Below are 17464 nucleotides of genomic sequence, written 5' to 3' on the forward strand. Positions count from 1 at the left end.
TCAAAGACCACTGCAGGGTAAGCCCAGAGAGAGCTGTGAGCAAGCAGATCACAAGTCTTTCACGAGTCCTTTCAAATGGCTACAGAGCTCAGAGGGGGAGCTGTTGTCTCAAACAAGATCCGATTAGCATCAAGTTAGTGAAGGGCAGATGGTGAAACACAAGAATAATATTGACAGACCTGCTTTTTAAATGATATCTTTCCCCCCTAATCAGCTGAGTTTGTTAGAGCTGATCATTTTATTTCTTCAAATCCATTCAACTGTGGGTGCAATGGACAAGAGTTTAAGTGTAACTTCAATCTTCTAAGACAATCACGACTGTTTTATAGGGAAAGTATTCCTCCACAGTTATTAAACTTCTGAATTATTGGGTTGAAGTACTACACTAGAATCTAGAAATTCAGCTAACAGGAGAGCTGAAGCTCTTAGCTGGATTATTTTGGGCCTTTAAGCCTTTCAGTTGAACTATACAGAGAATTTAAAGATAGAGCTATAGCTATCTATAAAGTGAGGGAAATGACCTGCCCTCTCCCCCAACAATTGTCCCAAGTATCCAGATGATTTTGTGTATTAACACCACAGTTTTTCAAATCATATTTGAAAAACCACAGTTGCCTTCAGGGATGGGAACTGGGGGGCTGGATGAAAATAAGGTTAGAAGTTTTTTATCACGTACTTTCTTGCCAACTTTCCAATTTTCTGCCTGTACTTCTTCCAAAGAATTCATTTGAAAATATATCATTTTTTAAAAAACAGAAAGGCACCCCTGTGCTCTTACAAGGCTAGACAGTCCGGGTTACAGGAAGTGGAAAGCTGCGACTACTGGCCTCTCCCATCCTCCTTTGTAATTCTTGACTTTGGAAATGGGAATTCAGCCACTGAGATATTTTGATGTGCAGCTACCTTTCTCAGAACACTAACCAACTAACAAAGTCTTCAAGTTGTCTCTCCTCTTCCTTTTGTGAGAGCAGGAGAGAAAAAGACAAGGAGATCTCTCTGCAGTGTCCCCTTGGCTATACAACATTCCCACAGTGGACATCTAAACTTAATGTGCAGTCTACATATTCACCATAAAACTAGGGCACTTAAGGTAAGGAAATACTTCCATAATTACTTGGATATTGGGCAGAGTAGAGTTTTTTCTCCCTTAAACGGCTCAGATAATCGTCCCTAACTAGTTCACATACACAGCCTTTAAGAAGTGTTGTTTTTTAAAGTTATCAGCCTAACAAATTCCCATAGCTGAATCAAGAAATTCCAAACAGAAGAAACTGAATCAGCTTTAAAGAAAGATAATCAAAACATAAGAGTGTAAGGAAAAGCAAAAGGTAGCACATTCTGTTTTTTATTACAAAAAAAAAGTTCAAACCCTTTACATGCTATGACATTAAATGTCATATATGAGTTCACTACAAGCAAACCTCTTAAAATATATACATACTGTATATATTTACATTCAAGTTTGAGTAACTGGTGTCAAGGTATAGTTCAGGATCTTTACCCACCCTGCGGATTTGTTCAGCTACTAACTAAACAGAGATTGTATCTTCACTCAGGCACATGGAGAGGTAGAAACTGCTTTTTTAAAAAAAAAAAAAACCTGTAGTGCAAACGTGAAGATCATTGCTGAAGCAGCTTATACATCAAGGAGGCCCTAACTATAACTAGCTTTGGTCATCTCTAGAAGCTGAATACATGTAGTCTTGTCTTTTAAATTAAAACCAGATAAAACTTTGGGTAGATGCTCTTCCGAGCACATCAAGGTGTTGGTTGAGCTCAGCAAGGAATGCTCTGCCACTCTGCACCGAGAATTGCACATGACTAAGTTAGGCAACATAGCAGCAGGGCTGGGCGGGCGGCTGGGCTCCTTTTCCCTGATAAGACACAATTAATACACAGATCGGTGGCTTTAGAGACTTCAAATTAACATCTGGACACCCACAGCTCCGAACTCAGAAGCCACCAGGATACTTCCTCTCCCAAGTGAAACCTCTTATTATTTCTGCCCTGCCCACCTCCATCCTAAACTGAGCTAATAAGTCCAGATAGGGGTGGGGTGGCCTGTAAGTTCTACAGGCCACAGTTCCTCAGCCTCGTGACTAAGGCTCATGAAGGTTCTTGGGCCTGAGAAGGGCTCCCCAGGTTCTTGCCAGACTTGGTGGGGCTCGTTCCTGAGAGGGGAAGTTGGAGGGAAGTCACGGTGGTGGCCAAGGGCAGAAGCCCTTCTCGTTCCCTTTTTTTCTGTTTCATCCTGCGGTTCTGGAACCAGATTTTGACTTGGGTGTCATTCAGCTGCAGTGAGTTGGCTATCTCGATTCGTCGGGCCCGAGTTAAGTACTTATTGAAATGAAACTCCTTCTCTAGTTCTGTTAGTTGCTTAGTGCTGAAATTCGTGCGGATCGCGCTGGACGAGTTGGCGGCTCCATACTTGGCAAATTTGCCTGCAACGTAAAGACAGGGAATCAGCGGGGCGAGAACACGCGGAGACGAGGCTCGGGAGAGCTTTGGGGCCACATTAGAATCAAAGTCACTCTTGGGTCTCCGAACACAGTTGTGCCAGGAGAAAAGCTTCACCGAGTGCTCCTTCCCGCAATTTTCTCAACGCCTGGCACTCGGGCCACGCTCAATGGAATTCGCCTGCTTTAATGATGCCTCGGACCGCGTTTCCCCCATAAAACCCAAACCGCCGTCCAGAGGGACAGCTACAGCACGCCCCCGGCGCAATTACGCGAGGCAGGCTCCGTCCCCAACCCCAGTGGCGTCCGTCCGTCCAAGGCCCAAGCACTCACTTTTTTTCGGGGCGTTCCTCTTCACTTTCATCCACTCGAACGTGCTGAAGGCGGCGGGGAGGCCGGAGGAAGGGGACGCAGAATTGGGGTAGACGCCGGGGGCGGCGGACGCGGTCTGGAAGGCCCCGGAGTGGCCGTCGCCCGGCTCTTTGAGACACGCCGCGAAGGGGGCGGGCTCGCCGAAGGCCGCGTAGTCCACCTGGCTGCTGAGGAGGAAGGAGCCGCCGCCCGAGAAGACGGCCGAGGTGGCGTAGTGGACGTGCGCCCCGCCGTCGTCGGCCGGCCGCCCGAGCGCGCACGTGAAGTCGTACGGGGGCCCGGGCCCCGGGAGACCGTAGTCCGCGCCGCCAGTCGCGGCAGGTGCCGTGCCCGGCTCGTAGGTCCCCTCCAGGGGGCACGGGGCGTACGCGGGCGCGGCCGGGGGCGGCGCGGGAGGCTGCGCCGGAGCAGCCGGGGTCGAGGGCGCCGCTCGGGCCGCGGCCAGGGGCAGGCAGCTCACGAAGGCGCCGTCGCCTCTGCCTATGTGGAAGGCGGGCTGCAGGACCACTGGCCGAGCGTCGGCGCGGCACAACTTGGGCGCAAAGCTCAGCACGTCGCCGCCGCCCCTGCCGCTGCCGCACGACACGTAGTCCAGGTAGGAACTCATGGTTCCGGTCCACCCCACCTGAGCGCACCGGCCGCGCCCAGGTGCGGGGCCCGCAGGACCGCCGCGGTCGGCGCCGCTCCGCCTTCCCTCTCTAGCCGAACTACCCTCGCCGAGCCATGGCAAGCCAGCCGGGGGTAAATAGAGGCCTAATATAGGGGCGGGGTGGCCACGTGGCGCCGGCCGGCCAATGGGCGCCGTCTCAGCACGGCCTGGGTCCCGACTGGCGCGCCGCTGCACGCGCCTGCCCGGCCGCCAACTTTGCCAACCGGCGGGTGGCCGCCGACCAGCGCCCTACCCCGGCCCGGCGGAGAGGCGCCCTGGCCTGGGGCTGCGTGGGGAAGGGCGGGGCGAGAGCGCGGGACGCCTGCTTCCCGGACAGGTATTGGACCAGGTGGGGGCAGAAAGGCAGGACTGGCCGCTCGGGTGAGGACAAGAGGATGGAGAGGGTGTGAGCTCGTTCTTCTGCATCGTGGGTGGCTAGTCTCTCGGGTGTGAAGGGTGGGCGCCGCGGTGTGGAAAGTGTTAAAAGGCCATCGGGGACCGCTCCTAGCCTCCTCCTGGGAAGGTAAAGTTATTCCTCTTCCCTTTTTCTCTGAGCCCTTAAGCGCTTTCAGTGTTCTTGGCACTCCTCCTAATCTCTCTCCTAAACCTTGAGTAGACGTTTAATTTTCCCTCTTTTCCCTCTCGCCCCGATTCTGGGGACTAAATTTTATGCTGTAGGTGCTGTGTAGCAGGGGCGGCACAAACTCTTCACTTTTAAGCTAGATTTTTCACGTTATTTCGCAGCTTCTTCGATTGCTTCCATTTGTGGCGGCATGATAAGGGCGAGTATTGGAGTCCAGGGGTTTGATTTGGACAGAAGAAAGTTTCTGCCTTGTGGGACGTTTAGCAGATTCTCCCCCTCTGACTAGGTTGTAAAATAAAGAAACTGCCCTTGGAGTGGAACGCTCGTTGTGCTGCTCTCTGGGCGGTTGGCACACGCACCGTTGCTGCGCACGGTTTCTCCGAGGCGCTTTGGCTTCAGGGAGCAAAGGCTTCCCAGGGACCGGTCAGATCTCAGAGGTTTGGAGAGCCTTGTACCTCGAAGCAATTAAAGCTGCTGTTCCATCAGATAAGTGCTGCGTCGTCTCTTGCGAGTGAAATCTGAGGTCTCACAATGTTAATGGGCTCACGTCTTTCCCTTGATAATATGGTTTTGTTTACTGAGTGTAGAGAGACGGGAAATAAAAGTGCAATTGGCACAGGAAATGAAAAGTAGAATGGTTACAAAGACAAGCTTTACATGGATAAACCTTCCAACTTCCTTGAACATTTTTTTAAATGTTTCCCTCTTTGGGGCTCCAGGACAAATAACAAATTAAATAAATAAATGTTATTTACACACAGCGGTAATGAAAGAGGGTGGTTTCCTAAAACTCTGTGTGAATAGAGAGTCTACTTTTGGCTTATTCAAGTGCCCTTGAGGACTTGATCTATTACAGCCTCTAAGTTATGGTGACCGAGGTTTTATTATTGTTTTACTGATCCACTTGTCATGAAAGAGCGATTGAGCCCTTGCCTAAAATTCCAGTCTGAGGAAGTCTGGAAAATAGGAGCTTTTACAGTCCAGGGAGCCAGTTCCTTACAGGGATGTGAACTTGTGAATAAACAGAGCCACACCAAAAGTGTTACCAGTGTTGAGGCTGAAGTTGAGCCAGGATGGGGGAGGGTTGAGCCTGGAGGGGAGAGGGTAGGTAGAGGGTAGACAGCTAGGAATGAGCACAAAGCTAAAGAGGTCGAGGATTCCTGCACTGCTGAAGTTCTTGGATTTAATTGGGAAATAAAATCCTGGGCTGGAAGATAGCCCTTCAAACTTGACATTGCTACTTCAGTTCTCTCCTGTAGCCAGTCCCACAACAAAGGTCCTAAATAGGTTTGTTTTTTTTAATAGTTTTTAAAAAGAGAAAAAGGCTCTTCTCTAGCACCTCAGGCATCAAATATAGATGCATTTCTTCACTGTCCTCCTCTGTGCCCTTCATGCAAAAGTATCAGCAGGTCAGATGCTGCTGAGTTCACAATGCCCCCTCATCCCCCCACTGGCTAGACTTTAATTTTTACCAGTTTTTACCAGCACAATGTCTCAGCTCTCACACTCTTGTCTCAAAACTATAAGACCCCGCTCTCAAATGGTACTCATCTGATCACAGCTTCTAGGTCCAGAGGCCCCAAGGGGTTAAGAAGGAAGGGTGGCCTTGTAAACGTCTCTAGAGAAAGACACCAGCTGGCAGAAACCCGGATGTAGGACAGGAAACTCAGCCTGATTGTTTGGCAAATCTGACCGAAACCTAGCAAATTAAGGGCCTTTTCTCTAAGGTTTCAGGAAAAACAGGCAGCCTAGGTGCCTTGGCAACCTTCATTGCAACAAAGACCAGGTTTTTAATGCTAAGCGTTTGGAGCAAAGGTTGGGTCCTTCATGTCACAGTTGAGCATTGACTTTGGTGTACCAGTGAGCTGTGCACACTATTTCCCCAAAGAGAAATTTTGGAGATGGAGCTTTTGCTGAGAGAAGAGAATGTCCTGAAAGGGACATCTAAAATTAATCATCTAAAAATTCGATTTTAAACATCGTGCTATTTTAACAACTGTGGGTGAGGGTGGGTGGGTGGGGTGTTCAGTATGTGTTCAGACCCAGTAGCAGTTCCCTGATAACTGCAGGCAGAGAGCTACATTCTGTTCCTCTTTCTCTCTACTCCCTTTCGTCTCCCAGCCTTTGGCATATGCTACACCTTGGGGCTCAGAGTGGCCACATCTCCACTCCTGGGCTGGTTCTTGACTTACTCAGGATGAAAGTCAAGACTCTGATCATCTCAGACTCAGATTCAATAAACATTTGCCAAGGACCTACTGTGTAAGAACTTTTTTGTTAGGGGAAGTTTAGGCTGAGAAAAAAGATATTCTCAAACCAAAGGAACAAGGGATTCATTTCTGGCACATGTTAGCTATACTATAAATCTACTCTAGGAAAATCTGAATCTATAATTTTCTAAGGAGATGTTGGAAGATATTATTGGGGCAATTGTGTGTATAAAGATACGAATATAGGATATTTTTGGTAACTTTAAAGTTTGTCTCCTAGAAGTTCACAGAGTATGGAAGAAATGTCTTACTGATTTTATTGCTTGTTTGAGTCATGGATTCTTGAGGGTCACTTACCCTGCTGGGTCTTGGTGCTGTGAGTTCTCAGCAGGAGGTGACAGCCTAGGGGCCTGATTGCCAGGTTGTGTTTGATGTAGGAATGCTTTGAAATCTGTCCCATCGTACTCACCACAGCAGTCACCCCCTAACCACCCCCCAGGACTACCTTTCTCTCCCACTCAAACAACAGTCTTCTTTTCTGCAGACAGAAGTGATGGAGGGTGGCAGTCTGGTCTTCTGTGTGTTTACAGTTGTTCCTAAGAAGCCTCTTACAATCCCTCTCCACAAGCCCCACTGTGTTATCCCTTGGAGATGCTTGAGCACATGCAAACTCTTGGCTCCGCAGCCCCAAAGGACAGAAAGGCTCTTGCTTGTTGGGATAAAAAGGAGGGTTCTTTTCTCTTAAGCAAGATTTGCAGCTCTCTGCAGTATCCTTCTATCCGAAGGTAGAGGTAGGGATGAACGGGATCCTAAAGACAGGAATTCAAAACCTGTCTGAAGTCTGATAACGTGACCCTCGCTGAAGAAAACAGTTTAGTGTGCTGTGCCTTTCCCTAGAGTTTTGTGAAAGACTTGTGGGTCAAGCCCGTGTCTGGCACACAAGAGGCATTCGAGAAACATTTGTTGGCATATGGACACCAAGAGGGGAAAGCGGGGGTGGGGGGGAGCGGCGGTGGGGGGGAAGAATTGGGAGACTCGGATTGACATATATACGCTAATATGTATAAAATAGATAACTAATAAGAACCTGCTGTATAAAATAAATAAATAAAATTCAAAGGGGAAAAAAAGAAACGTTTGTTAGGCAGAAATAAAAATGGACAGAATGGTGTGTCTTCACCATGACCAATATTGGCTAAAGGATATCCTTAGATTATTGGCTCCCGGCACCACTCCAGGTGGGTAGGAATCACCAGAGAAGCTTGTTTAAATGTGCAGGTTCCTCAGCCTCCCCTGCATCCCCACTGAGTTTCTAATCTACTAGGTCTGGCTCAGGAGTCTTTCTTTTTAATAAGCCTGTTGGGTGATTCTAAAGCAGTGTTCTTCGGAACCACACTTTGAAAATTTCTGCTTTAGGAGCGGGTGTGGGGGGGCAGTGTGGGGAGAGAGGGGTGATTCTTGACCAGCAAGTGAGAGTTCATGGCTAAATGGAGCAGGATTATACCTGAAAAGTGTCCAGAAGCCTGTTGGGTAGTAGGGGCAGAGAGGTCAATGTCAAGGTCAAACTTAAGTCTGGCTGGGCTGAAGTTCCAGAAAATATCCTTAAAAGGTAGTCAGTAGGAATGTCTCAAGTTTTGCTGACAAAATAGTGCTTTGAAGAGACCCAGCTTACTTCTTGCCACTTCCCTAACTTGGCTTTGAGAATGCCAGTGGGGTAGGAAGTGAAAGAAAGGATTTGTCTCTCCCAATCCCTTCAGAGAAAGATGAGTGGCTCTGAGGCAATGGGAAGAAGGAAGGAGTAGGAATGGGGGTCTCAAGAGAGAGGAGCCAACTCTCATTTCCTTCCATGTCTCCCAGATTGCCTGGAATGAGCACTTGAGCCCTCAGGATCCAGAGGGGGCCAACCGTCCCTTGGCCTAAGGTGTGACTCTCACTCTGGCTAGAGATTGACCTTTAGCAGCATAAGATGTCAATGCTAGGAGACCCCTTAGAGATAAGCGACATCAAACCCCTCATTTTAGTGGGGAAGTTACTTTATTTACTCAGACTTTAAAAGACAAAGCCATCCTTCAAAAGATGAGGGAACCAGCTTGGGTCTCCTGAATCCCCACAGTGTGCAAAGAGGACGGAGTCAGGCAGCCCGTCCTGTGCACAGTGGTGGCCTCCACGCTGAGCAACAGAGTAGTGTTCAAGGACACCACACGGCCAGTGGGGCTGACTGGGAGGCCTGCCTCCCTCCCTTTGCCATTTGTTTGCTAAACCTGTGCCCCAGACTTCTGAGGCGCCACCTTGAGCTGCTCCTGCGAGAAAGGGCAGAACTGAGCCCGGGTTCTCACACCCTCCACCAAGCAAAGGTAAAGGATCCCCTCATTTCCTGTTCAGTTTGATCAACATCAGGGCCCTGGAGACAAAACAAGAGGCGTCCCTAGATTAATGTAGCTGGATAGGCAAGTACAAATAAGGACATGTGTGAACACACATAGGTACACCCAGGTCAATTATACTGATCTTTTTTTTTTTTTTTTTGCTCCTTTATCTTTATAAAGGGTATTAAGTTTGAATTTACATGGTTCAAGATTCAAGGGTACAAAATGGTGTGCAGTGAAATCCCTTCTCCCACCCCTGTCCCCAGCCACCTAGTTCCCCTTCACATGGACAACAATTTTCCGAGTTTCTTCACCACTTTTATGAGTATATCTTTCCAGAAATACTTTATACCTTTACAATTATAGACAAATATATATTTGGTTATAGATACATCTCCCCGCATTTTTCCACAAATGATAACATATTACAAGACCCTTCTGCACCATGCTTTTCCCCCTATTATATCTTGAAGATCATTTCATACAGAACTTTCTACTTTATTTTTACAATTTTATGCTGTTCTATTGTATGCATCTACCACAACTTATTTAGCCAGTCCCTTATTAATGGGCATTTATTTTCATTTTGGTATTAGAAACACATGTTCAAATTTTTGCCTATTGGAAAAATTCCTAGACATGAAATTACTTAGTCTAGTGTATATACACTGGCAATTTTGATATATATTGCTAAATTGATCTCTTTAGAAGTGAATCAATTTATACTTCTACCAGCAGCATATGAAAATTCGTGTTTCCCCACACCTTTGACAAGTCAGTGGGATATTAAACTTTTTTTTTATTTTTGCCAATCTGATCAATGAAAAATAATACCTTTTACTTACCCTTATAGCATCTCCAAAAATGTCATTCTTCCTTATCGTATTTTATCCTCTTATAATTTTATTTTACAAACACTAATACTGACACAGAAAAAAGATAAACAATTTACTGTAGTCACATCCAATGTAAATGGCCAAAGTCAGATGTTCAGCACTCTTTCTTATACTACACTGTGCCACAAGGAAGCCTAAGGAGGTTCAAAGAGCATTCCCTGAAAGACACATGGTATAAAAAAAGCACAGAAGCTTTGACATCTGCTAAGAGCCCTCTCCTTTAGTGGTCTGATACCAAGACCACATTTCTGCATGTTCCCCTGGAGAGTACCCTCTGGAAGCTGAGGGACTCTGATTAGCAATCTGATCTGACCTAGCCCTAAGCATTAGGTTGGATTCAATATCTGGGAAGCAGTAGGGTGTTGTTTTTAATTTCCCTGAGACATTTCTCACTGGCCACCCAGGATCTAAGTATTGATCATCATGGTGTGGGTAAGAGGACGTTTTCCCTAAGTTTTAGCATTATATAGGACACTCACTTGGACCTGGTAAAGATAATACCTAAGTGTGGGAGTACACACACACACATGCACACACGCACACTGCTCTAATGATAAACTTACAAAGTAGATGTCTTTATTGACTGTTTTATTGATGATGAAACTGAAGGCCAGAAAGATTCAGTGAATTTCTTAGGGTCACACAGTGTATCAGTTAGCAAAGCAGAAACAAATGTACAGAGACCTAAACCTGAACTCATTCATTTCCCCTATGGAGTCTTCTCTTCCCCCTCCATTGTTCGTTTTGGTGGATGACCTGACTACCCCCTCAGGCGTCAGAATCGAAACCTAGGGATTAATAACCACAACTCCTCTTTCACTGATCCGATTGATCACCAAGTCCTGTGAATTCTTCCTCCTAAATGCTCTCCTCTTCATCCGTATTCAGTTTCTTCCTCTCTAGGCTTGATGATGGCAGCAGCCTCCTCCTTTGTTCTTCTTGCTTGCTATCTCTCCTTTGTCCCCTCAGACATAGTATCCCCAAGAGTCAGCTTTCCAAATATAGATAATAGGTAACCACATGTCCCAGCTTAAAACCTTCAGTGGCTCTCCCTTGCCTACACATTAAGTCCAGACGCCTTTCCATGGCCCTTACACAACCTCTCTTGTCCAGCCAGATGCCCCACTCCAGCTCCTATCCTTGTTCTAGGTCCACACCTTGCTCTTTCTTCCCTCCCTGCTTTTGTATGTGCTGCTCTCTCCACCTGGTATGTCCCTCCTTCCTGGGCCTAAAAAAACTCCTGTACTTCAGGGACCCAAATTCACCTCTTCTGAGAAGCCTTTTTTGACACGACGATACTGTTAGTGGAGCCTTTATTCCAGGAACATTTTGGCCACACCTATGTTATAGCATCTGTCACACTGTCTTAGGATTAATTCTTTTTCTCCCCCCAGTAGATCGAAGGGCGTACACATCAATTTTGTATCCCAGAGCCCAGCACAGTGCACATAGGAGCTGTTCAGTAGCTATTGGTGAAGGGAGAGAGGACTCTGAACCAAGGACAAGAGTATTTTAATTGTATTTTAATTGCTTGAGAAGTTCAGGACCCTGTGCAAGGCTTAATGCTTCAGTTTATATCTTTCTGAGGAAAATGGCAGTAGACCATTCCTCCAGAGCAAGTTTTTTCCACCCAAGAGGACGGTGAGAGAGAAGAGGGCTGAGGGGAGGGAGAGAAATCTGGGACTTTCTATCCTTCAGGGGCTCTTTCCTATGGGCTGAGGCAAACACATTAACTTGAGAAACTTCTCATCTGTTGTCACTTAGAACAAAGGTTAAAGAGAGGGTAGCCCAGAACTCTCTTAGAACTTATTACAGAGAGGACAACAGGTACCGCTCAAGAGGGGGTACAAGGCCCGGGCTACCCGCTCATCCAGGCCTTCCTGCTGTGAACAGCTGTAAGACTTGAAGCCTGCCCCCGCCCCGCCCCCACCGCTTGTAGTCTCCTCCTTCACGGTGTTTCAAAAATGAACCCAAAAGAGCCAAAGCAGAAATACTGCAATCCTTGCCTCACACCATAAAAGAGAGAAGAGACATATCATTGTGGTTAGTGTTCTAAGTGTATTTTTATGGTTATTTTAAATGGCATTCAAGTTTAGTTCCAAGTTCAATAGGGGTCTCATCCTGCTTCCTCCCACACAAATAGTCCTGCAGGTGAATGAGAGAACGAAACTAGTTCAGCGTCTCCCCTAATTCTGATCCCTCGGGACATCGTGTATAAAACTCTTAAATAAAAGTGTATGCAAGAACCTTCCGACCCACTGAGATTTTTCTTGTCCTGCCCTCAGAGATGGATTTGTCCCTTTCTGGGGGGACAGCAGCGTTGAAGGGGGTCGGGGGGGGGCGGCGGGAGGTGCGTGGGAGGCGGGGCTGGGAGGCGTTGGGGCCGGGCAGTTGGGGGGCCTGCGCGCCCTGCGTGCTCCGCGGGCTGGGCTGGCGGGCGGCCGCGCGGCCGCGGTGCCCTCGGGCCTCGCGCGGCAGAGCGCGTGGCGGCGGGTCGCGCCCTCAGCGCTCAGCCTGCGTGCCTGTGTCTCCTCCGCTTGCGGTTTCTGGTCGGATCCCAGCTGGCCCGGACTTGCTCCGAAGTAGGAGGGACCGCTGTCGAGCGAAAAGTGCACACCGGTGATTGATGAACTCTTAATAGGACTAACCTCTCCCGCCCCCACCCTAGACACACACGCAGAGAAGGCCTTCACCCCTGCCCCTCCCCCGGCCTCCCCGCGGGCCAGGGGGACGCGGTCGCCAGCCGGTTGGGTGATTAACTCACCGTTTGTCTCTCAGAAAGTGTTCCAGGTGGATCAGGAACACCCACCCGCCCGCCGCTCCGCGCCGCGCCGCCTCCGGGAGACGGGATCGAGCGTGCGTCACATGGCGCGGGCCGAGCCGGCCTTTGTGCAGCGCGACCGCCCCGCCGCCCCGGGAAGGCGGCGGCTATTGTTCCCCGCGGGGGTGGGAGGTGCTCGGACTCGGGGTCCACGCCAGCCCCTCCCCAGTGTGTCCCCAGGTTCGAGGATGGGTGGGGGCCTCCTTTGTGTGTTTTCTGCCGGCGGCGGCGATGGCATCGTTGCTGCCCCAAGAGGTTAGGAGACGCGGGTGAGGGAGGTCAGTCGTGGCTCTGCCACTGCCTGGAGCTCAGCCCAAGCGACCCAGTTTCCCGCTCCCTTGGCCCTTGGGCCCTTGTGGAAGTTGGGAGGGATGTGGTATTTGTAAGGCAGCACTCTGAACAATAGAGCCATCAGAAGACCTTCTCCCTGTCTCCTCATAAGTCAGGGACACTCTTTTCCGATCCTTCAAAAAGGCCCTGGTCCAACAGGTCCTCTTGGCCCGGTTTTAGCCCCACTTCCCCAGCAAAAACACTGCATTTGTATCGGGGTTCTCCATGCATCCTCATTTAAATTAAGATCTCCTCCTTGGGCTCTTACTAATGTTAAAATCCTATTCGAATGGTTTTCCAGTTATTATTCTTCCATAACAATGATCCAGACTAGATATAGGAACCAGTCAAGATATTTTGCCACAAGACCTGGGACAAGAAGACTTCCGTCATATCTCCCATCATGCTGATCTCCTGGGGACCCTTCGCCTGCTTCTGCTACTGCAAATGACTGGACATGCATTTATTTACCTTGGTTCTTCCTGCATGTGTGGAAACCTTTTGTTCACTGTGCTTCAGGCTGAACCGGGCCTGAAAGTGGGTCTTTGAATTGTCTTTGTACTTTCCTAACTTGCCAAGGTGAGTATGAGACCTGAGCGAAGTGTTTAGGCATGGGCTTTGGGCCAGGTATAAAAATCCATTGGGAACCAACTTTGAGCCCCAAAAATAAGGGCATTTGTAGCTGGAGTAGAATACAAGGGAGCAATGATAACTAAGATTTCATCCTCTGTGATGATCCTCTCCACTACCAGTATCACCAGTGTAGTAAGTACAGAGGATTCATCTACCCTATCTTTTTTCTCTCCATCCCAGCCTTCTGCAAGAGAGGTCTAAGTGAGCCAGTAGTCAGAGGTGATGAGGGTGTGGCTGGCAACTCAGCCTCAGTTCCCTGTGCCCAAAGTGTCTAGGGATGGGTCTGCTCACCCAGGCCCCTCTAAGGGAAGTTGCAGTGCCCTGAAGTAATCAGGCTGTAGGCCTGTGGGGACTGGAGACTTCTGTCTCTCTTTCTATTTTTATTTAATATAAACTTCTGTTCGCCCTATTCTTTTCTTACAGTTTCTGAAAGAAGGAGCAGAGTAAGGCCAAGAGTTGCCAGATGAAGAGGACCTTCCTGGATCTAACTGGGATTAACCCATTCTTGTCTATAGGAGGAAGTTTCAACTAATTCTCAGGATAAAGTCAAAACAGGCCTGTGACTGTTCCTTGAATATTCATGGTGTAAACAAGCTTCTGGCTCCCCCAGGTCAAGCAGAGAAACACTTTTTATTAGAATGTTGGGTTTCTTCTTTGTTATTCAAACATACACCCACACACATATCCTCTTCACCCTCCCTAATGAAAAACCTCAACAGATGGGGAGCCTAGGCTCCCAAGCCTGCTGGCTGAGAAGATCACTTCACTCAAGGGTCAGTTGGCTGGTACAGAATGGGGGAGGGAGAAGGGACGAGTAGCTAGTATAGTTAATCACTATTTTTTAATACTCCTTACAGATAGAAATTCAAAAACTCCTTTTCAGCAAGGTTAGCAGCCTCCTTCCGGGGCCTGGGAAACTAATTTGGCTGATGTGTCTCTGATAGAGACTAGGCTTGGGTTGCTCCAAGGGGAAAGCACTTGCTCTGTATTCTCGCCCTCTCTCATCTGAACGCCTGTACAAAGAAATGGTACAAATGGAGGGTTAACTTAATGATTCCATCAGAGGCGGATTCTTCTCTGTCAGGTCGCTGGATAAGGCTGAGGTCTGAAAGCCAGGAGGTAGAATGTGTAGTCGCCCTTTCTTGCCACCTTTCCAGGGGCCAGGACTACTCTTCACGCCTTTCCTCGGCAACTTCCCCACCCCCCTGGCTAGCTCAGTTGGGTCTTCTGACTCCACTCCGGCTGGGTCCTGAGTTTCTCCTCGTAGCCAGGGCAGGCTCTCCCTCGGCCGAAATCTTTTCCCACCCCACCTCCCATTTTGCAGCTGGCCATTCCAGCTTCCTCACCTCAGCGCTGCTTTAATTCACGTTTGACTGCCTCGACGGAGCAACCAGGGGCTCCCGAATGACCGCCACCCCCCATACATGGGCCTGGGCTTGAGGCCCCGAGCCCTTTCTTCAGGTCCCAGGAGACTCCCCCACAAACTCCCTGATCCCACCTCCCTCAAAGCGTTCTCTGTAGGACAAAGGCAGAGCTGGCCACGGCCACAGCCAGACAGCCATTTCCTCCCCTTGCGCAGACGAGGTAAAAGCCTCCTGGAGCCCAAGGCCCGGAGAGAGGCGGGCCCCTCACCACCTGCCGGTGTCGGCCCCCGCGCCGCCTTTGTGCGGCCTCCCCGCCGCGGGGCCCGTGGGAAGCCGCGCGCACAATGGCGCCGCCGCTCCCGGAAGACCCGCTGCTCCAGGCGCCCTGGACCCAGCGCCCGGTAGCGAGAGGCCAGCAGCCTCGAGGCCGTGGTGAGCTCCCCACGGCCCCCCGCGCGCCGCTCCCGGGAAGAAGCCTCGGTCTGGGATGGCGGTTTCCTTCCGCTGCAAACTTGCCCCTTCCCGCTGCAGTCCGCTCCGGGAGAAGGAGAGGCCTGGACCCGGAGCGCCAGGCCGGGCCCAGGGCTCCCCTCCCCCACTCTTCTTTCTCTGCTTCTCCGAGACCCGGGAGGGAGGAGGCGGGCGCCTTCGCCGATAGAGCAGCTATTGTGACCTTCCCTCGCAGAGCGGGAAGCCAGCCGGGTGTACACCGCCGGTGGTGACGGGGGAGGAGGCGACTGTGTGCAAACCTCGGGGTGCGGAGGGGGTGGCACTGGGAAATAAAGGTTTGCAACCTCGGGCATTGGAGCCCTTCAGAGGGCGTTTGGTTGTGTTTAGACTCCGGTGCTTCCTAACACTAATTGCAGGCTCAAAAGCAGCAGAATTTATGGCGAAGGCCAAGGCGGCTTGTTTATAATTTATGAAGTTTTAAATGGCCGTGCGCGGGCCCCCGCTCTCGCCCTGGTCGGCGGCCGCGCAGGAAGCGCCCTCCCCAGATTCGCCGCCGCCCGCACTCGCGCCGGGAGCCACCGAGTGTGGCTATCCTATGACGCTCACGCCAGTGGCAGGAACGGATCCATCCGAGCGGCTCTCAGAAGCTTCAGGGAACCTTTCTCCAGAGGTGAGAGAGGACCGCAGGTTTGTCCCAAGAGAACTCCCACCCCACTAGCGAGGGGCGGCTGCGGCTGCCTGAAGAGGGAGCCCCCAACCCCGCGCTTCTTTCAGCCCGAGTGTGAGAGGAGGCTATGTCAGCCGGGCTAGACACCGTTTAAAATCTAATCCATGAAACGCTAAGCCGCAGATGACACTTGGGGCCTTGCAGACACCCGCAGACTCAGCAGATACTCCTGCGGTAACACACCGCGCTGGAAAACGCCTGGAGCCATGATGCATTATGTATTTTTATTGTTTATGGTGGGAAGAGGAGATGAGGGAAAACCGGGCGGAATCTAAACAGCCTGACAATTCATCTGTTTAATATTTAGCCAGTTAAGAAGGGTTGTTGTAATCCCTGCAAGGCAGCAAGCTCTTCTTTGATTTCCCTAATAGCTTTAAAAAATAATTTCTTACAAGACAATTAGAAATTCTGCCTATGGATGCAAATTTCACAGAAAAACAATTTTAAGCCTTGAAAGTGGGTAAAATATCCCTTCGGTTGAAGTCATTTATTCTGTTGATACACTTCTACAACATGTATACTTTAAACCTGCTCGGATGAAGTGAAATTTAGCAAAAAGGATAATCCCCTCCCACCCCCCAATCTAACATGCCATTTTTAAAACAGCACAGAGGAACAAGAAAACTAAATATTATTTTCAGCCATCACTATTTAGCGAAACACAAACATCCAAATAGAAACGATTGTTGTTCCACCAGAAGATCAGAAGTTAAATTATTTCCACACAATAGGAATGTCACCTCGTGTCACCGGGGATGTAGTAGGAGTTGCATTATTTGTCAAACCAAATAGAGATGCGTGGGCCCACTTTGCTGAAATACAAAAGAATTGAACCTTATCTGAAGGCGTTCTCCGAGTGCCTCCTTCTAGAGAAGCGGGGGTAAGTAGTGCGCCTCAGCTAAAACCACACTAATATTTACAAAATGGTTATAAATCCTCGAAGACATTTTGCCCATTTTGTCCAAAGAAGCAGGAGTGAACAAAGTGTTTATACTTGTTATGTTCCATTAATGAAACTTTTATTACTTTACATCACGGGGAACGTTTGTCTTCTTGAGAAATGAACTACTGACTTCTATAAGGAAAAAATCGTGACAGAATTTCCTAGAGAAAAAGCTTAGGTGCATGGCTTCAAATGATTATTTCTTTTTCTGCATCTTAGCTTTTTCATAGTTCAGTTCTTCTTATGACTTCTCTTGTGTCTTTGATTGTCAGTTTTCTTTCAAAGTTTATTTTTTACTACTTAGCGCAGAAAAGTGAGCTCTGGCCTCCCCAATGTAAGTGCAATCTAAAAAAGTGGATTTGTGTCTAGAAAGAGGGCAATAGAAAGAGCAAAACAGGCAGCAGTGAAACACCCTACCCAGGTCATCCCACACAAAACATTTCTAGGTTTGCATCCTCAAATATTCCCCCCACACACACACAACCTAAAGTCAATAGTTGGAAGGTAATCAAGTATCCCCAGAACCAGTTTGTGTACTGGATTCCAAATAAGTGGAAAAAATATTTCAAAGTGTCAGCCTACTGGGGGGCCTTCCACCGGGATTGTGCACAAGATAAAGGTAGAGTGATCTACTTGCAAGTGTGCGTGATTAACACAGATACAC

The 17464-nt window shown here is 49.0% G+C and overlaps 1 protein-coding gene across 1 annotated transcript; it reads right to left on the minus strand.

The window, feature by feature from the left end:
- Nucleotides 1-1401: 1401 nt before the first annotated feature.
- Nucleotides 1402-3435, minus strand: HOXD1 (homeobox D1). The gene is made up of 2 exons (XM_027115033.1): nt 2790-3435; nt 1402-2441 (listed from the first exon to the last, which is right to left on the minus strand). The coding sequence occupies exons 1-2, from the start codon at nt 3433-3435 to the stop codon at nt 2107-2109; spliced, it is 981 nt and encodes a 326-aa protein (XP_026970834.1). The 3' UTR covers nt 1402-2106.
- Nucleotides 3436-17464: the final 14029 nt, after the last annotated feature.

This window comes from Aethalodelphis obliquidens, unplaced genomic scaffold (assembly GCF_003676395.1).
Source record: "Aethalodelphis obliquidens isolate GAN/ISIS:26980383/991018 unplaced genomic scaffold, ASM367639v1 scaffold2, whole genome shotgun sequence".
Lineage (NCBI taxonomy): Eukaryota > Metazoa > Chordata > Mammalia > Artiodactyla > Delphinidae > Aethalodelphis > Aethalodelphis obliquidens.

Bases quoted from the DNA above. Each gene is read 5' to 3' on its own strand.
- HOXD1 (XM_027115033.1), bottom strand. From the start codon at position 3,435: ATGAGTTCCTACCTGGACTACGTGTCGTGCGGCAGCGGCAGGGGCGGC. The intron at 2,442-2,789 runs GTGAGTGCTTGG...TTTACGTTGCAG, and splicing joins GAGGAACGCCCCGAAAAAAA to GCAAATTTGCCAAGTATGGA.